Source organism: Pantherophis guttatus, chromosome 1 (assembly GCF_059756535.1).
Source record: "Pantherophis guttatus breed Tessera chromosome 1, ASM5975653v1, whole genome shotgun sequence".
In the NCBI taxonomy this organism is placed as follows: domain Eukaryota; kingdom Metazoa; phylum Chordata; class Lepidosauria; order Squamata; family Colubridae; genus Pantherophis; species Pantherophis guttatus.
In genome coordinates this window covers 247,323,921-247,344,887 of record NC_142063.1, presented here as the reverse complement: position 1 = coordinate 247,344,887, position 20,967 = coordinate 247,323,921, and the positions used below count along the sequence as shown (strand labels likewise).

Genomic DNA, 20,967 nt, shown 5'->3' with positions numbered 1-20,967 from the left:
ATGGTTGTAATGTCCCAGGGTCATAAGATCATCTTTTGCGACATTCTGACAAGCAAAGACAATAGGGAAGCCAGATTCATTTAACAACCAGATTACTAATTTAACAGCTGTAGTGATTCACTTAACAACTGGCCAGAAAAGTCATAAAATGGGGCAAATATCATGTACAAATACCTTGCTTAACAATGGAAATTTTGAGCTCCATTGTGGTTCAAATTGAGGGCTACCTGTATTTTAGAGAGGAATCTATTTAAACAGTTTCTTCTCCATGAAAAGTACTACAACAACATCGGCATATAATAATTTTTTTAAATAATGACAGATACAGGATACCTTCTCTCCATCATTTATAGGTAACTTAACTGCAGTTGTTAAGTTAGTTAACATGGTTTTTAAATGAACGTGTTCCCCATTGACTTTGCTTGTCAGAAACTCACAAAAGGTGATCACATGATTCCAGGACCCTGCAATCATCATAAATATGAGTCGCCAAGTGTCTGAACTTTGATCACATGAATATGATGCTGCAATGATCATAAGTATGAAAAATGGTTGTAAGTCACTTTTTTCAGTGCTATTGTAACTTCGAACCAGGGGTAAAATACTCCCGGTTCGGACTAGATCACCTGATCCGGTAGCGAGGGTTCGGAGAACCGGTAGCAAAAAATCCCTCCCCCCCCCCTGCCCAGCTGAACCTTGGCCGAAAAAAATGCTTTTAAAAGAAAAAAAAAGCCTCTGATGGTTGCACAGCTCAGCTGGGATCGTCAGAGGCTTTTAAAAGCATTTTTTCTACAACCTCTTAAGGTTGTAGAAAAAAATGCTTTTAAAAGTAAAAAAAAAAAAAAAGTTGGCCACGCCCACCCAGTTACATTTAACCCCTCCCCCAGCCACGCCCACAGAACCTGTAGTAACAAATTTTACATTTCACCACTGCTTCGAACGGTCACTAAATGAGCTGTTGTAAATCGAAGACTACCTGTATATCTTAATAGACTTCCATGCAACCTAGTAGAAGCCTAATCATTTCAGTTTCTTAAGAAAGTAGTAACAGAGAAGGAAAACAAATTGTAAGAAAATAGAAAGGGATTTACATTCTTGGCTAAAGGCAAGGAGCGTGCTTTTGTTTTAGAGTTCTGTTAAACAGTTTTGAAGAGAATAGATCCGTCAATTAAGAGAGTTAGATACAAAGAGTAGAGATGCAAAACGTGAATTCATAAGATTGCATATTGCCTCTAAAAAATTTCAGTGTAATCTCCAGGTGTCTTTAAAAGTTTACCTCAAGTTGCTTTCCTGCTCCAGATGAGTTAAGCCCCAAACTCCACCTGTCTACTACTTCAGAGAAAAGAGGTACATCTGAATTACCTCTACAACCAGGTATAGCCAGAAAAATTCAGTATAGCCCCAAAAAGTAATATTAACAAATACTTCACTTAAGTACCCACAAGAATCCTGGCACTCCTGTTACCATCATAAAACAAATATAGATATATTGTACATTTTTTTAAAAAATGGTTTAAGGTTTCTTAGAACCTAGCTTTTTTACTAGTAATATAAAAAGAATCTAAAGCAACTGTATAAATTTTAATAGAACAACTTACGAATGCTATGATTTTAATATTTTTAATACATTTGTATAGTATCTTCCTTTCTATGTGGTGTTCCCCAGTGCTCCTCATATCTGTGGGTTTAATTTCCTAAATAGCAGTGTTGAATATATGGAAGTTGAAATCCACTTATCCAGTTGACCAAGCTGCTGAAACAGCAGTTTCTTTGGGCCTTTTAATTTAAAGTTTAACATTAGGACAATGTTTTTGCTGTTGCCTTAATCTTGGGGAGAAAAGTTAAAAAGCTAATTTTTGTTTTTTCTTCGACAAAATTAGATTTTATTTCTAGAATTACAGGTATTCTAGAATACCTGTAGCAAAGAGGTAATATAATAATAAAAATACTAACAATATTAAACTGCTGTTTTTACAATGTATATATAAAATAAAATATTTCAGATATGCATGTAAAAATAAGTGTTCAGCAAAGGTTTGTGCTATATAGCAATCCAGATTTGAAGAGCAGAATGTGATTCAGAGCTCCCACAAATATACATGTTGCAGCTGTTGGGACCACTTTAAACCAAATGCATGTTTCCAAAACAACAATTGTGCATGGCCAGAAAGAGTTAACAGATATTTTAAGGTGTTTTTGACAGATAAGTCCATGTATATTCTGAATCCTATTTTCTATTTGAATTCAAATCTTTACACAGTTCTAGCAGTTGTTTGTTTTCCTTTGAGCTATGATATAGTAGCCAAAACGTTGCTGGGATTGTCTGCAGCTGATTTCTTTCTCATCTTTGTATACATATTTGTTACCCTATATTTATTGTTAGATAGTATAAATGCAGCCCTTATGATTATGTTTACAGATTTAGCATTCATTCATTATAGAAAAAGACATTTTTTGTCCCAAGTAACAGATGGCAGAATGTTTTTGGAGTTTCAGTTAATTGAAATGAACAAATAGTTTACTTTTTTATAATTTCTATGCTTTTCATTTTATCAGTAAAAAGTGCCTAAATTAACAACTAAAGTCTGTACATGTCAAACATTGCAGCTCTAAACAGGCCAGATTACCTAAAGCAGAGTGAGGAACTTGTAGTTTATCAAGTGTGGCTTTATTGCTGTGGGATAGGATAGCCTTTTGTTTATAACCGAGGCAGTGGTGGGTTTCAACTGCTGTTACCACTGGTTCGCTTCATGCACACGCTTCGCGCTTGCATGCCAAACTTGCGCTCCGTGCAAGCACAGTGTATTAAGGAACAGCTGAGATGCGGCATTCCGCTCTGCCGCGCCTTTCAGCTGGTCTAAAAACGACCGAATATAAGGTACAGTGGGGCAAAAAAGTATTTAGTCAGCCACCAATTATGCAAGTTCTCCCACTTAAAAAGATGAGAGAGGCCTGTAATTGACATCATAGATAGACCTCAACTATGAGAGACAAAATGAGAAAACAAATCCAGACAATCACATTGTCTGATTTGGAAAGAATTTATTTGCAAATTATGGTGGAAAATAAGTATTTGGTCACCTACAAACAAGCAAGATTTCTGGCTCTCACAGAACTGTAACTTCTTCTTTAAGAGGCTCTTCTGTTCTCCACTCATTACCTGTATTAATGGCACCTGTTTGAACTTGTTATCAGTATAAAAGACACAACCACAACCTCAAACAGTCACACTCCAAACTCCACTATGGTGAAGACCAAAGAGCTGTCGAAGGACACCAGAAACAAAATTGTAGACCTGCACCAGGCTGGGAAGACTGAATCTGCAATAGGCAAGCAGCTTGGTGTGAAGAAATCAACCTTGGGAGCAATAATTAGAAAGTGGAAGACATACAAGATCACTGATAATCTCCCTCGATCTGGGGCTCCACGCAAGATCTCACCCCGTGGGGTCAAAATGATCACAAGAACGGTGAGCAAAAATCCCAGAACCACACAGGGGGACCTAGTGAATGACCTGTAGAGAGCTGGGACCAACGTAACAAAGGCTACCATCAGTAACACACTATGCCGCCAGGGACTCAGTTCCTGCAGTGCCAGACGTGTCCCCCTGCTTAAGCCAGTACATGTCCGGGCCCGTCTGAAGTTTGCTAGAGAGCATTTGGATGATCCAGAAGAGGACTGGGAGAATGTCATATGGTCAGATGAAACCAAAGTAGAACTGTTTGGTAGAAACACAACTCGTCGTGTTTGGAGGAGAGAGAATGCTGAGTTGCATCCAAAGAACACCATACCTACTGTGAAGCATGGGGGTGGCAACATCATGCTTTGGGGCTGTTTCTCTGCAAAGGGACCAGGACGACTGATCCATGTACAGGAAAGAATGAATGGGGCCATGTATCGTGAGATTTTGAGTGCAAACCTCCTTCCATCAGCAAGGGCATTGAAGATGAAATGTGGCTGGGTCTTTCAGCATGACAATGATCCCAAACACACCGCCCGGGCAACGAAGGAATAGCTTCGTAAGAAGCATTTCAAGGTCCTGGAGTGGCCTAGCCACTCTCCAGATCTCAACCCCATAGAAAACCTTTGGAGGAAGTTGAAAGTCTCTGTTGCCCAGCGACAGCCCCAAAACATCACTGCTCTAGAGGAGATCTGCATGGAGGAATGGGCCAACATACCAGCAGTAGTGTGTGCCAACCTTGTGAAGACTTATAGAAAACGTTTGACCTCTGTCAGTGCCAACAAAGGATACATAACAAAGTATTGAGATGAACTTTTGATATTGACCAAATACTTATTTTCCACCATAATTTGCAAATAAATTCTTTCCAAATCAGACAATGTGATTGTCTGGATTTGTTTTCTCATTTTGTCTCTCATAGTTGAGATCTACCTATGATGACCATTACAGGTCTCTCTCATCTTTTTAAGTGGGAGAACTTGCACAATTGGTGGCTGACTAAATACTTTTTTGCCCCACTGTATGTATAACCCAGGGGCGGGTGGGAGGGCCAAGCTAACCATCAGAGATAACCGGTTCGCCAACAGCCACCCCGCACGTGCCTGTCCTGCGCTTTGGCACTCACTTAAGGAGGGTCTCTCATGCGTGTGCATGCTTCTGGCTCAGCCACAGCCAGCCAGGAGGTCACGAGAGGAGGAGGAGGGTCACTCGAAGGGAAGCCTCCATCGCAGCTTGCGATCGTTCCTCAGCCAGCCTCGATTTCCAAAAATATCCAAAAAAAGAAATAAAAGGGGCGAGGGGCGATGCCAACCAGTGATGGGACAGGGAGCCACAGCAGAGGGCCCAAAGAGCCGCAGGTTGCCGACACCCAATCTACACTTTCTGTTACTTCCTCCAGTTCATGGGCAGTTTGATCTTTGTTCATTGTTCTTTGCAGAATGTTTTCCATTTTCTCACCTATACCATCAATTGAATCCATAATATTTTGGAACAACAAAGTCGTCTCATTAAAAAGTCCGCTCATTTCCATAGCTGTTCCTTCAACTCCAGTCATGATAGCGATATAGGTACATTAAACAGTAAAAGTCTCAATCTATTTCAAGAAGATTTCAAAATTATAGGTTTCCAATTATTAGTGGATGGCATTTTCCTCTCAAATTTCCATGCTGTCTTTTTTACAGCAGATATTAATTCCAATCAAAAGCCATTTATTTCAAAACAAAGTCTTTTGTTTAAATGGGCCAGTTCCAACGTTTACTCTATATTCTAATAGTCCAAGCTATTTTCCAAGTTCTTTAAATCTGCTCTGTAAATTTAGTCTTTTATTCTAGTTTCCCAGAGTTTCTTTTATAAAGCGTCTCTTATTTCCACCTCTAGTAAGTGTAAGACAATAAACAGTTAAAAGTCACAGCCCTCTACTGGATATCGTTTTCCTCCTCTAAATTTCTAGGAGTCACTTTTCTTTTCATCAGTAGATAGCGCTCTTGACTTGCTTTTCAACATAAATCTTGTAAATGCTTATTTTCTCAGTTTAAACATTATCTTTTTAGAGTCTCTTATCATAGTTTTTTTCTTTTCCTTGGGGTTAATTTTTAAATAAAAGAAGAATCATCTCACCCAGAAACAATCTCTGTTCATTATTCTTTTCACTCCTGCACTTTTTTAGGTGTTCTGACTGTCCCCAGCTTCATGGCAGCCATGCTGACTGTTGCTGCTCCTCGTCTTCGGATGAGGGGGATTTTCCAAGTCAGGGAGGAGAGATGCAGCTCTCCTCGACCTACAAGACACCCCCCTTTGTTTCACCACCCCTATGGGGTGCATGGCTCCTTTTGGAGCCCTCCGATGGGGAGAGCTTGGAGCAGGGCCACAGAGCACGTGGTCCTCGCCTCTGATGCCACTGGAAGTACAGCAGCTGATCTGTAACCTGATGGCGGCTATCTGGGCTGGATCGTGGCCAGCCTTAGATCTGTGCCACTGGCTCAACCCTGGTCCCTTGGCATGTGCATAGGAGGTGGCAAACGTGTGAGGGCTGGCGCCTTGGTGAAAGGGAAGTGCTCAGAACACAATCACTAGGGACGCCAAGCCCTGTGTGCTTGCCGCTTCCTGTGTGCACACCCAGAGGGCGGGGCCAAGGCAGCGCTGCAGATCTGGCTGCCATCAGGTTGCAGATCAGCACCCAGTCGGCCCAGTTCTTCACTGTTTCCAGGATGGCCCTAGGGGCCATATCTAACCACCTGGCAGGCCAGATCGGGCCTTTAGTTTGACACCCCAGGGCTAGGCCATATCACAAATGCACATGGTTATGCAAAATGCCAGTCCCACTTTATCCATTATGTCTATTCATTTTAAAGTGCTGATCCTTTTAGTGCAGGTGCTCTGGAGCCGCTTGCGGCTCTTTGGGCCCTCTGCTGCGCCTCCCTCAAGCGAGCCAGTGGGCTCGGCCAAAGCGCAGCAAAGGCACGTGCGGAGCAGGCGGCCGCTCACTTAAGGAGGGTCTCCCTGCTTGTGCGCACACTCTCCTCCACAGCCGGCCAGGGGGTCATGAGAGGAGGAAGAGGAGGAGGGTCACCTGAAGGGAAGCCTCTGCTGCGGTTCGCGCTCGTTCATCAGCTAGCCCGGATTTCCAAAAAGGAGAAAGAAAAGGAGTAGCGAAGAGTCCTAATGAAAGCTTGCTGGGTTTTCCGAAAGAGTGAGAAGAGACACAGACACGGATACAGAGATAAACACACACACATACACACACACACACACATTAAGACACAGATGAGACACACACAGGGGGGGAGAGAGATACAGAGGAGGAGAGAGGGAGAGAGATACAGAGGGGAGGGGGAAAGAGATACAGAGAGATACAGAGGGGGAGAGAGACAGAGATACAGAGAGGGAGGGAGAGAGGCAGAAGGAGAGAGATACAGATGGAGGGAGAGAGATATAGAGAAGGAGAGAGATACAGAGAGTGGGAGAGAGGAAGATAGGGAGAGGGGAGAGAGAGGGGGGAGAGTAATACATAGGGGAGGAGATAGAGGGTGAGAGATAGATACGGAGAGGGGGAGGGAGGAGGAGATAGGGAGAGAGTTACAGGGAGTGGGGGAAGAGAGAGGTAGAGGGGGAAAGATACAGAGAGGGGGAGAGAGAGATACCGAGAGATATATACAGGGAGAGAGATACAGAGGGGGAGAGAGAGAGAGAAAAGGGTTTTGTGGTTCCTGGTTCTCTGCCCTAATGACTGTGAGTGGGAGTGAGCGATGTCGAGTTGTCCATGCCCACCCAGGTTTTGTGATTCCCGGTGTTTTTTTTCTCCTGTGGGAAACGGGTTCAAATGGCTCTTTGAGTGTTTAAGGTTGCAGACCCCTGTTCTAGTACATAAGTAAACTGGCTATAAAAATACGTAACTTTTTATTTATGAAGTAAGGCAATATTTGCAACCTAGAATTATAGAATTGAAATCCAATATATCTTTAAGGATCAAATTGAAGAAGGCTCAATCTTAGTCATATTCTATATAAATTCTTTTTATTTATGTATTTATTTATTTTTTAAATTTTTATACCGCCCCCTCTCCCTAAGGACTCGGGGCAGCGAACAGCCAAAATTAAAAACACACAAACATTAAAATACTATAAAAACGAAATTAAATTTATCTTTGGCTTCCGCAATTTAAAACCCCTTACCCATAAAATTCCCCAATTAAAAGATTTTTAACCCAGCCCGGCTGAAATAAAAAAGTCTTCAGGGCCCGGCGGAAGGTACGGAGGTCCGGGATCAGTCGCCAGCCGACATTGCCTGACCAACGGCACCCTGAGGAGGCTCTCTCTGTGGGAGCGTATTGGCCGGTGGGAGGTTATCGGTGGCAGAAGGTGGTCTCGTAAATAACCGGGCCCTAAGCATGGAGCGCTTTAAAGATGAGAACCAATACCTTGAAGCGCACCCGGAAGACCACTGGAAGCCAATACAGCTCACGCAGGAGAGGTGTCACGTGGGAGCGCCATGTCGCCCCTATAAGTACCTGCGCGGCCGCATTCTGCACCAGTTGGAGCCTCTGAGTGCTCCTCAAGGGGAGCCCCATGTAGAGAGCGTTGCAGTAGTCCAGGCGGGAAGCATAAGGAGTCCCGATCCAGAAAGGGGCGCAACTGGCGTATCAGGCGAACCTGATAGAAAGCCCCCCTGGCCACGGCCGTCATATGCTCTTCTAAAGACAGCCATGCATCCAGGAGGACATCCAAGTTATGCGCCCTCTCCGTGGGGGCCAAGGTCTCGCCCCCAATAGTCAGCGATGGCACCAGCTGACTATATTGGGACGCCGGCAGCTACAGCCACTCAGTCTTGGAGGGGTTGAGTCAGAGCCTGTTCCTCCCCATCCAGACCCGCACGGCCTCCAGGCACCGGGACATCACTTCAAGGGCATCATTGGGGTGGTCTGGGGTGGAGATGTACAGCTGGGTGTCATCAGCGTACAGATGGCACTGCACCCCAAAATCACGGATGATCTCACCCAGGGGTTTCACATAAATGTTGAACAGGAGAGGCGAGAGGACCGACCCTTGTGGCACCCCACAAACCAGGTGCCTTGAGGTCGACCTCTGCCTCCCAGCCAACACGGACTGCGACCGGTCGGAGAGATAGAAGGAGAACCACCGTAAAACAGTGCCTCGCACTCACAACCCTTCCAACCGGCGCAGCATGATACCATGGTCGATGGTATCAAAAGCCACTGAGAGGTCTAATAGGACCAGAACAGAGGAGCAACCCCTGTCCCGAGCCCTCCAGAGATCATCGACCAACGCAACCAATGCCGTTTCCGTGCTGTACCCGGGCCTGAAGCCGGACTGGAACGGATCTAGATAGACGGTTTCATCCAGGTACTGCAGGAGCAGTCGCGCCACCACACTCTCAACAACCTTCGCCAGGAAGCAAAGGTTGGAAACTGGACGATAGTTTGCCAAAACAGCTGGGTCCAGAGAGGGCTTCTTGAGGAGAGGCCTCACCACCGCCTCTTTCAAGGCAGGAGGCAAGAAACCCTCACTCAAGGAAGCGTTTATAATCCTCTGGAGCCAGCCTCGTGTAACCTCCTGGGTAGCCAGCACCAACCAGGAGGGACACGGGTCCAATAAACATGTGGTTGCGTTCAACCTCCCCAGCATCCTGTCCACGTCCTCGGTGGTCACAGGGTCAAACTCATCCCAGGTAATAGTCTCAAGACACACCTTGGACAACCCGCCTGTACCTACCCAGTCAGAGTCCAAGCCTTCCCGAATTTGAGTGACTTTATCGTGCAGATAATGCGCAAAATCCTCAGCACGTCCTTTTTATGACTTCCCCCTAAATTAATTGATAATATTTATTTTAATTTTCCTGTAATAGATTTGGTATAAGAAATCTGTTTATATTTGTTTATATTTGTTTGATATTTCACTGTGGCATTTAAGGCAGAGTTCCCCAACCTTTCCGGCTTTGTGGACCAGTTTGGGGCCGGGGGGGCGGGATGGTTCAGCAAGAGGGGTGGGCAAGCATGCATAGCTCCATTTGCTGCTCATGCAAGTGGGGATGTGCACACGTGCACGTTCACCGCTGCTTCGGGTGGCCCTGTTTTGAACAACTCACAGCTCGGTAGAAGCCCAGGTGTTGGGGACCCCTGATTTAAGTCTTCCCTCTCTATTTATTTTATGATCTTCTAAGAAGAGGATATATGTGGTCCTTGTTTCTTTTTATTAAATTTTTCTGTTACTATATTCTGAGTTAATTAAATTTCAATAATGATAATATGTGAGGTTATTATTTGTGTTATTTTAGTGTTTTAATATCTTATATTGTAATACTGGTATGTAAATTGTATACAGGATGAATATTTTAATATAACCCTAACCCTGACAGTTTTATCTGTGGAAGAAAGGACAGGAAATACAATAGTTTCCTGAAATAAAAGCACCCTGAATGATATTTCTATGTATTGAGTGCTAACAGATCACATATGCTCTGATAATAATTGGATAGAGTTCAATAAAACTTCAGTTTTATGGACTTTTGTTCAGTGGACTATGGATGCAAATGGTAAAGTATGATTTTGAAGTTAGTCCCCAAATAGTGAAAATAGCAGATGAAGTGGTCTGGGCACTTGATATAAATGTATGTAACTTTTGTAAGATTATGCAGAACGTATTTATATAAATCACATATATTTTAACTAAATTACATGAATTTACATTTAATAAGCATCTGCAAAGCTTCTGTTTAATAGACATTATTTATTTCAGTTGGTCTGTTTAATTGAAATTTTATTGTGACAGGAACTTACAGTTTTACCTATGTTGTACACATAATAATAAAAAGCGTTAAAAACAGTGAAAACAGTAAAACCCCACAAAATCTTATTTTTTGCAAGCAAATGAATGCAAAATTTAGATTTCTAATTTCATATCACAGTACTGATTTAAAGCTTCTATGCTGATTTCTTATAACAGTAATATTTTTTCTATTTGGCATAAAAGACCATTATTTGTTTTGATAAATTTTTGCTACAAGGTTAAATATATTGACCTACTGGGCTGATCTATTCAGATTATTTATTGTATATTTTTATGGTTAGAGTTCCATTCCTCCCCCCCCCTCTCTAGCAGAGGAGTTAGTGACAGTCTACATTAGTAACAAGTGTAATCTCCACCCCAGACCATCCCAACGATGCCTTGGAAGTGATGTCCCAGTGCCTGGAGGCCGTGCGGGTCTGGATGGGGAGAAACAGGCTTCGACTCAACCCTTCCAAGACCGAGTGGCTGTGGCTGCCGGCGTCCCGGTATAGCCAGCTGACGCCATCGCTGGTTATTGGGGGTGAATCATTGGCCCCCACGGAAGGGGCCCGCAACTTGGGCGTCCTCCTGGATGCACGGCAGTCCTTAGAAGGGCATATGACGGCCGTGGCCAGGGGGGCTTTTTATCAGGTTCGCCTGATATGCCAGTTGCGCCCCTTTCTGGATCGGGACTCCCTACGCACAGTCACTCAAGCACTCGTCACTTCTCGTCTGGACTATTGTAACGCTCTCTACATGGGGCTCCCCTTGGGGTACACCCGGAGGCTCCAGAATGCGGCCGCGCGGGGGATTATGGGAGCGACTGGGCGCTCCCATGTGACTCCTCTCCTGTGCGAGCTGCATTGGCTTCCGGTGGACTTCCGGGTGCGCTTCAAGGTGTTGGTGATCACCTTTAAAGCGCTCCATGGCTTAGGGCCAGGGTACTTACAGGACCGCCTTCTGCCACCAATAGCCTCCCACCGGCCAGTTCGCTCCCACAGAGAGGGCCTCCTCAGGGTGCCGTCGGCTAGACAATGCCGGCTGGCGACCCCCAGGAGGAGAGCCTTCTCTGTGGTGGCACCTACCCTTTGGAACAATCTACCCCCAGAGATACGAGTGATCTCCGACCTCCGGACCTTTCGTCGGGCCCTAAAAACTCATCTCTTTCAGTTAGCCGGTCTCTCTTGATTTTATGATTTTATGGTTGGTTTTAAATTTTGATATGGATTTTAAATTGATAAATTTTAAACTATGGGCCAAATTTAATTATTTTAAATCTATTTTAAATCGTATTTATGTATAAATGTTTTTATTTTGGCTGTTCACCGCCCTGAGTCCGAAAGGAGAAGGGCGGTATAGAAATTCGAATAATAAATAAATAATAAATAAATAAATAATACTTTTGCTATTTATTAAAGAAGCCTCTCTTTTTGAGGCATCTTTTGAACCTGAGGACTCTTAAAGGAATTGCATTTCAATAGTGTCCTTAAAGTAGCTTTTATTTTTTAAAAAAAGAAATGGACTGCTTTAATAAATATCTGAGAACTACGGTTCCTGTATAAAGTCTTAAATATCCATTTGGAATCATTTGCAAAGTGTAAATAACTGCAATCTGTAATGTACCATAAATAAATAGTATATTTATACATCTATATTTCACACCTGCTTTAAGCACTTATTTGAAAGTTATGTCTTTCTGAATTTTCAGAATTATTCTGAACAATTTGTTTCTTCTTCAGGTCAGAAGACTTGTCTCCATTTACATGGTATTTTCCCTTACTTGTATGTGCCATATGATGGTTATGGACATTTGCCAGATCATTATCTGCGTAGTTTGGCATTCAGCATTGACCGGGCACTCAATGTCACGTTAGGAAATCCATCTTCTTCTATTCAGCATGTGTTTAAAGTGTCACTAGTATATGGAATGTAAGTATTGATTTATTTTTTAAACATAGTTAAATAATAACATTATTTTTGAGAATAGTTAATCTATATACTACTAAAATTCTTTTGCCTGTTTATTTACCTGTTTGTATGTAACTTTGAGTTGGGCAAAATGGTGCATTGTAGGGCAACAATTTTTGAATCAAGGTATCTCAAATGGATTAACTTAAAGAATGCATCTACAATTGTTCTCATCAGATTGAAATTTCAAGAATCTCCAGAACTTTTGTAATGGCAAAATTGTGGGTGCTATAGTATTATCTGTTCTACCTCCACAATCACATGATTGTGATTTCTGACACTGCCTGCTAGCTTCACACCAATAAAGTCAATGGGGGAAGCCAGCTGGAAGTCAGAAATAGCTTCCACTAAGTTTTTGCCCCCTTGTGGTCATTCTGTTATAAGATAAGGCAATATTTCGGAAAGCATGTCTCAGTGGGTCATGGGTTGTCTGTTATTTGTATCTATATACAAAACAGACTCCCACTCTCCTCATAGAATTCTATTTACTGTAGCCATACCTGCCTTTTAATTTTCACAGTGAACCAACTCCGTTATTTTTTTCCTAACAAAATTGGAGGTTTTCAGTATAGGTTGGAATTTCAGCATCATTTACCTTTTTAAAAAGCTGCAACTGAGTAAACTATCATAATTACTTCTTTTTGCCCTTGTTTTTAAATGGAGGATTTTAGAGGTGGAGAGGGAGTAGGAAAGACAATAACTGAAAGATTACAGTTAAGAGGAAAAATGATGAGTGTCATTCTTCATTGATATGCATATCAGAATTTGAGCCTCTTAGATCTCTAAAACTTAGAAGAAAAGAGAGAAACTAAGAAATCCATCATTGCAAGATGGGAATTTGAATGCATATTCTTCTACAACATGATAAATATTGAACTAGTATTGTTTGTGTGCTAAGAAGTAAAACTAACATATGTATTAGGATTGTGCAATACTTCAGAGTTGATTCTGAAAATATATTTTGGAGTACAGAGAGACACAAATGTAGTTGGAGAGACTAGCCATATAATCTTGAGGAAAGATATGTCTGCTTTCAAGAGTTGCAGATTATTTCTTTTTTCATGCTGTCATGTGCTCTAAAACATCTTTCTTGAATTATTTCTGAAGTGCCACACAACCGATATGTGCAAATATTGCAGGCCTGAAAGGCAGTTACAAGATTTTTAAACTCACAATAAAGTGCACACATTCTGCAAGTTTGGCCTAATCTTGGAGTCAGCATATTGGTTTTATTCCAAACTCACAGCAAAATTGGGCTGCTTTGTGAGGTGTTTCAAATGTTCCAAGAGGCTCAAGTTCTGACGTGAGCATGGTTTTTAATCCTTTTCCAGTAATCCAAATACTGGCCTGATTCTATCTTTGATGCCATGGGTCAAGACTAGTGGGGAAAGTGGGCATGAGGTAGAAGAAACAGGGTTTTTTAATCATATTTTTAGATATAGACTCTGTTTGATGGTCCTAGTCATCAACTGGCATGGATGATACACCGGGTTACTAAATGATCCCAAAACCAAATTTTGGTAAAGACCTCTGTAACCTTCTCTTTATCGGATAGATTTATTTGATTGATTGATTTAATTTATACAGGTACCCATTTCACATAGCATGACTTGGATGGCATACAAAGCAACCATTTAAAACAATTTTAAAAACATTCAATAAGTTCAATAAAAGGCTAAGAGACAATATCAGATTATAAACAATGGAGCCACTGAATCAATTTATTGTTTGCAACTTCTTCCACCAAAAATGGGTTGTTGGGTTGTTTTGTGTTGAGTGTGGTTAATGCAAATGTAAAGGTTGCTGTTATAACCAATATGCATTACACCAGTGTTGATAATTAATTAAATTTCAGGTTGTAAGTCAAAGTGCAAAGATCTTTTAGCTTTTGTTTGAACATTTAATGTGTGCAATCTGCACGTCCCTACTGATGTTTCTTACTGCATATGATATATAAAAACTGTATTACTTTTATTGTGTATTGCCTGCAGGTTGCCAAATACAGATCTATACTATGCTGGGCATTAATAAGAGAAAGAGAGACTTCAGACCAATAGCCATAAAGTCTGCATTTTACTATTTTTTGTGCTCTGTAAATTTTGCTATATTATTTTCTGCTGTGTTTCTAAAATTGATTGTGTAGAGAAATGTTTATTTAATTGGTTCTGTTGCTTCTGATGATAACTTTTGAAGTATTTTTTTAAAGTTTAACCCAATTCTTCTTAGACAAGGCATATGTAATTACCCCCTTCATCACTGTTATCTACTGTTGTAACCCTAGGATAAAAAACAGGGATTACCAAAGGTTTTCTTTGTGTTCTAACTATTTCTTGTAGCAAAATACTTTTAAGTGTTTCAAGCTTTGTTCAGCCTGGAATATAGAGCACTCTGGACATTCTGAGTTTTGAAAGAAAGTTCTGATGAAAGCTGTTTGTCCTTTATGCAAAAAAGCAGTTTATGAACATTCCTTTAAGTGTTTTGATGATGTCTCGATGCCTTCTCTCTTGAGAGATTATGAGATGAATAGTTTTTTAGGGTATTTCAGCTCCTTTCTTGTGTGTTTCTTGTGAAACCAGTGTGTAAGAACTGCACAATTGAACAAAAATAAAGCTTTCTTGAAGTTGAGCCCGTCATGCCTGGTGATTTTATGGATAGATTTTCAGTTTTGTAATATTATAGAAATATTGTAACTTGTCATTGCTTTCTTCTAAGATGTTCTTCAGTTTCCTGATGTAGCTAAGGGTTCTTATATTCCTGCTTAGTTTTTAAGTCCAGACAAGGTTTGTTAGGGGTTGGCAGCTACAATGGCTGAGCAACTGAAAGAAATTGTGAAAAGGTAATTTAATGTGAGAATTAGTAGAACAAATATTTTTGTTCATCTGTTTGAGCCAAGACATTATGGAAGGATTGTGATGTGATTTTGGTTGGTGTTTCCTGTCAGTGTTAAAGGTAGCTGGTATTTCAGCCTTTTCCCTTCCCCCTCAGCCCTTACATTAGTAAAGACATCTCATCTCTCTTAATGGAGACAAACTATGTTTCTTAACCTTTCCATGTACCTTAATAGTGGTTCTAAAGTTATAGTTAAAGGTTTCTTAACTCTTAAATGAGAGTGCACTTTATACTTAAACATTTCCATAGTTGGTATAGATTGATTTCTGTTGTCAGAGTTGATCAACAGTTCAGGTGGGTTAACTTTGGAAGAATGTTATTAAATTTAAACATTTATGAAATGCCAGTATTTAAAAGTAGAAATATTTCTTTTGTAGGGCAAGATAAATCTGGGTAGAAATTTCAAGTTGCTTCAAATGTAGGAATTAGCAGGACTGTCATTTATGGCATTCCCATAATATACCATACTTGATCATTTGTTTCAATTGTTTTATTAGTATGTGAATAATATTGGGAATTAATGTGTAGATTTATTCTAAAAGCCTTAATTAATAATTTGGAATTTAAGTAAAAAAATGTGGTTGCCATTCCCTACCTTATTATCAGGGCTACTATGCAACTGCTCTTACCTGCACGATAAGCAAAAAAGTATCCTGTCATCTGTATTTTTGGAAAGGCAATAAAAAAGTGTGCTGATCTAGCTGCCACAGTGTTCCAAAGTAAAGACCTTGTGGTAGGCCATAAGCACAGCTGTGTATGACTGTATTTGTCTATCATAACAATGTAATTAGCACTAGCATTTAGACTGATGTACCGCTTCATAGTGCTTTTACAGCCTTCTCTAAGTGGTTTATAGAGTCAGCATATTGCCCCCAACAATCTGGGTCCTCATTTTACCCACCTCAGAAGGATGGAAGGCTGAGTCAACCTTGAGCCTAGTGAGATTTGAACTGCCAAATTGCAGGCAGCCAGCAGTCAGCAGAAGTAGCCTGCAGTACTGCACTCTAACCACTGTGCCACCATCAATTGCCAACTCCTGTACTTTTCAGAGTATAAGGCACACTTTCCCCCTGCTAAAAGTGGGTGAAAATTGCTGTGCATCTTATACACCGAAGGTTGCCGAAGCACTGCCTATCCGCCAGCCGTTTTCAGCCTCCGCACACCCTGTTTTAGACCTGTTCCAAGCTGTGGGGATCTCCACAACATATCACCGCTGATCGCCGCCTCAGTGCATCACGTTTTCGGCTTCCGTACATCATGTTTTTGACCTTCGCACACCCAGTTTTTGGCCTCCACGCATCACATTTTTGTCTGGTTGCAGGCAACGGGATCGATGGTGGCGCTATCTGTAACCGGCAGAAAATGTGACGTGGGGAGCCGAAAATGCTGAAGCTGACCAGGCTGTTTGCTGTTTGCTAGTCAGATGAATACCAATGAATGCTTGTAGGCAGAGGCAGATTTTTTTTTCTTGTGAATCTCATTCCAGATTGGGCTGTGATGGAAAAGATTCCTATTACTCCACTGATAGTTTTTAAGGCATATGTGGATCCACTTCATCAAAGTGATTATTTGGAGCAGGACAAACCAGAATATAATATCATACTGAATTTTTGTTTTCCAGGCCTTTTTATGGATATCATGAAAAAGAAAGGCAGTTTATGAAGATCTATCTTTACAATCCTGCTATGGTAAAAAGGTAAATATTTCTTTTGTTACTACTTCTAGAGATTGGAATGAGGGCTGACATATCATAATTTTGAATGGTTGCTGAACAAAATGGTTGTAAGTTAAGGCCTATTTGTACAGGCTGAAGGTTATCTGTACAGGTAACCTTTGACTTTTGGCAATAATTTGGATTTATGGTGGCTTTGGAAAGACTGTTTTATCACCTGTAAAGCACTTCTGGCAATTGTAAAATGTTTCATGATTTGTTCAACAACTATGATTTCAACTAATGACCATGTGATTCACTTAATGACCATTGTAAAAAGGGTCCTAAAAATCATGTGATCTGGTGAATGCCTTAACTTAAAACGTGCCCAACTTTCTGATCCCAATTACACTCGTAAGTCAAAGACTACCTGCATGCACAGAGGTATTGTGAGCTGTAGATAGCAATAGTATTTAGTACTTATATACCACTCCATATTGCTTAACAGCACTCTCTGAGCAGTTTATAAATGTCACCATATTGCCCCCAACAATCTGGGTCCTAATTTTACTGATCTTGAAAGGATGGAAGGCTAAAATGGTCAGGATTGAACTCCTGAGTATGGGCAGAGTTAGCTTGCAATACTGCATTCTAATCTCTGCACCATTACAGCTCCTACCATATAATAAAGATAACAAATTTGTTGCCTCTATTTTACCTGCCCTCATCCCCAGGTAATTGGCTTTTGCTAACATTCAGTAGCAAAATATGGGAAAGCTTCATTTGCATAATTAATAGATAATCTTTTTTTTAAAATTTATTTAGACTTCTAAACCGCTCATAGTGCTTTACAGCCCTCTCTAAGCGGTTTACAAAGTTAGCATATAGCATTTTGGATCTTAATCTCCAAAAGGATAAACTTAATGAAAAATTCTGCTTTCATTAATGTAGTAACATCATTGCTGTACTTCTTGCAGCCCTTGGCCAGTAGGAAAAAAAAAGCTTTAAAAAGTGCCATAATGTTGAATGCTGCTACAACAGTAACTATTAAGTGACTTATTTAGTGACTTATTTGCTTCAGTCACAAAAAGGCATCTATTCTTGTTTCTGCTTTTAATTAAACATGGCTTTAATTATATTGAACTCAACAAAAGTGACAATCTGTCCTTGAAGTTATGACTGCCACAAACACAGGCCCTCAGTAGACACATGACAGCATTTTTTTTTTTAATTTGATTTATATGCCACCCTTCTCCGGAGACTCAGGGCGGCTTACAATGCGTTAAGCAATAGCCTTCATACTTTTGTATATTTATACAAAGTCAGCTTATTGCCCCCACAAACTGGGTCCTCATTTCACCTACCTTAGAAAGGATGGAAGGCTGAGTCAACCTTGAGCCTTGGAGAGATTTAAACCAGCAGTAAATTGCAGGTAGCTGTGTTAATAACAGGGTGCGTAGACCACTGTACTTTCAAGCGCTTGACAACTGGCTCTCACTTACAACCAGTTGCAGCATCCCACTGCCACATGACTGTGATTTGTGATGGTTTTTGTAATTATGCAGCAAAAACCCCCGCCCATTAGATATGTTGAATTTGCTTAATGACCATGTGATTTGGTTAATGATTGCAGTGACTCACTTTACAACTGTTGTAAAAGTGGTTATAAAATCAGATCAGGTCCCCGCTTAATGACTGCAACAACTTAGACCAAAAATCTGGGCCCAGTTGTGGTTGTTAAGTGAGATCTACCTGTATGCAGTTTCTTTTTGCTCAAAACAAATGTTTTGAACAGCTAGACACAGACATCTGTAGATACCTCAAACGCATGTGTTTAGGTTCATCTTATCTTGTTTTTACTATCTAAAATGTTATATGTGTAGCTGAAATTCTTGTACAGATATCAGAAAACTACTGTATTCCATTTATGTTCAGTAATGTTCCCATGTTTAAATATTTCTTTAAAAATAATCTTGAAATACTACTGATGATTTTTTTTTATTTAGAGTATGCGAGCTTCTACAAGGTGGAGCTATAATGAATAAAATTTACCAACCTCATGAAGCTCATATTCCCTACCTCCTTCAGCTCTTTATAGATTATAATTTATATGGAATGAATTTAATCAATCTGGCTGCAGTCAAGTTTAGAAAAATAAAGAAAAAAGGTATGGAAATTATCTCAAACATATTCAGACAATTCAGCCTCTAGAATAAACTGTAAATTATGGATGGTAATTTAAAGAAAATAATGGTTGCCTTTGTATTAATTGCTTACGTTCCACACTATTTTGACCATTAATATCTGCTGGGTGCATAATCCAAGAGTCTCATTCTTTCAGAATAAAAAATTACAGCTATAATGGCTGAGTATTGCTTCTCCATGTTTTTTTTAACTTTGTATCCCTCTTGGTGTTTTAATGAATGACACAGCAGCAATTCCTCATACATAAAAAATAAGCACATGACTTCCTGAACTTAGTTGTTGTGATTACATAGCCAACCATGGTGGACAATAGATACATGTAAAAGATAGATACAATATATTAATCCAGTCTGTGTGTAGTTGTCATTTAAAAGAGAAAATAAAAAATTAATACTTTGCGTCATTTTTATAGGGATACCGTAATGTACATAGTTATTGTTTAGGCTCCTTTCCCTTTGCTTGTAATTGAGGGAATAATTGTCAAGTACAAACAACCAGACCCAGGCTTGAAGAGTTCAATCACAGTGGTACCTCGGTACTGGAGTCAGACTGGGCTCTGCTGTTCTTCCTGCAGGGTGCAATCCTCCTTGATATTTTGCATATCTCCATTCTTCATCACTTTCATTGTACTGTTGCTATTTTGTACTATTTCGAAAGATTATATAGAAATTTATACAGTGCTATCTTCCAATTTGAGGAAAGAGCTGAGTATTTTTATTTCTGCTGTTTGATCATTTTCTTTCTTTTGGATTTGCAGTTTGTTTTTCTGTTACATGTCTTGCAATAGTTCTTCATCTGTTGTCTATAATTATTAAAGTATTTTCTAATAGATGCTTCGGGTACAATAATAAGTTTTTTCATAATCACTATTCCATTCTCTGTGTGTTTTGGGCTTAGATAACAGCCACATTTATTGTTAAGAGATTTGTCAAAATAATTTTTTATGTGTAAAATCACTGATGAAAATGAGCATTTAATTCTTCTGTCAGAAGTTAATAGTAGGAAAACAAATATTGAAGAGCACTTTATAGGTTTCTGCAATTGGTTGAAAAATGGATTTAGAATCTGTTAGCTCTTGCTTTAAAAAACATAAATATATCCTCAAGTCATACTGCACTTCTGGTGAGTTCATGCATGTAATTTACTTGGTTACATGAGAGAGGTTTTCTGCAGGTTTTTCAGTTTCTCAGTCTGCCATAATGGATACTACATCTAGATTTAAGGTCTGGAAATGAAGATGTACATAATTCTAGGGGTGCTATGGGTGAGAAAGAAAGTGATTTTTTGAAAAATATATATTTTACCTGAATATTGCCAATTTCCTAAAAGTCAATTTCTGCCAGAATTGTCAAATCAGTTATATATATAGTAGGTTTGTGATGCAGTCATAACAGATATGGCCAGTTCTGCACTTTAAAGCTTTGGTTTATGAAGAACTATATTAATTAATTACAGCTAGTCCTCACTTAATGACCACAGTTGGAACTGGCAACTCTGTCCCTAAGTAACACAGTAATTAAGTGAAAAATAACTTGACTGTACCAGATTTATGATGCCACTTCTGCCACAGTCATACAAAGTACTTATGATCATTAAACAAAATATCATGATTGTGACTTGCAATTTTACTGCCAACTTCTCCATTGACTCTGCTTGTCAGAAGCTGGCTGTGAATTTGCACAAATTGTGCAGGACACTGCAATGGTCATAAATGCCTGCTGATTGTAAAATGCCTGAATTTCAATCACATGATCATGGGGATGCTGCGATGGTCATATGAGCAAGGACAAGTCATAAAGTTAACCTTTTCAGTGTCATCCTAATTTTGAATGGTCACTAAACAGGGCAGTTGTTAAGTGAGGACTGCCTGTCATAGTACATTTGCATTAATATGCTAATCATTGGATGTAGGAATAAGTTACATAAAGCTTGTTCCACTCTTGTAAATTGTTCTCATGTTTCTTATACTCCTGCCATAATACTGATTTTTCCCTTTGGGATCTTCTGTAACA

At 40.2% G+C, this 20,967-nt stretch overlaps 1 protein-coding gene across 2 annotated transcripts in view; it reads left to right on the top strand.

Moving 5' to 3' along the window:
- REV3L (REV3 like, DNA directed polymerase zeta catalytic subunit) overlaps positions 1-20,967 on the top strand; it is a 78,362-nt gene that overhangs the window by 7,746 nt on the left and 49,649 nt on the right. For both annotated transcript variants that reach the window (XM_087882641.1, XM_034409172.3), the window contains exons 2-4: positions 11,982-12,171; positions 16,721-16,795; positions 18,757-18,917. In XM_087882641.1, coding sequence (XP_087738767.1) covers positions 11,982-12,171; positions 16,721-16,795; positions 18,757-18,917 — 426 coding nt within the window. The remainder of the gene's footprint in view (positions 1-11,981; positions 12,172-16,720; positions 16,796-18,756; positions 18,918-20,967) is intronic.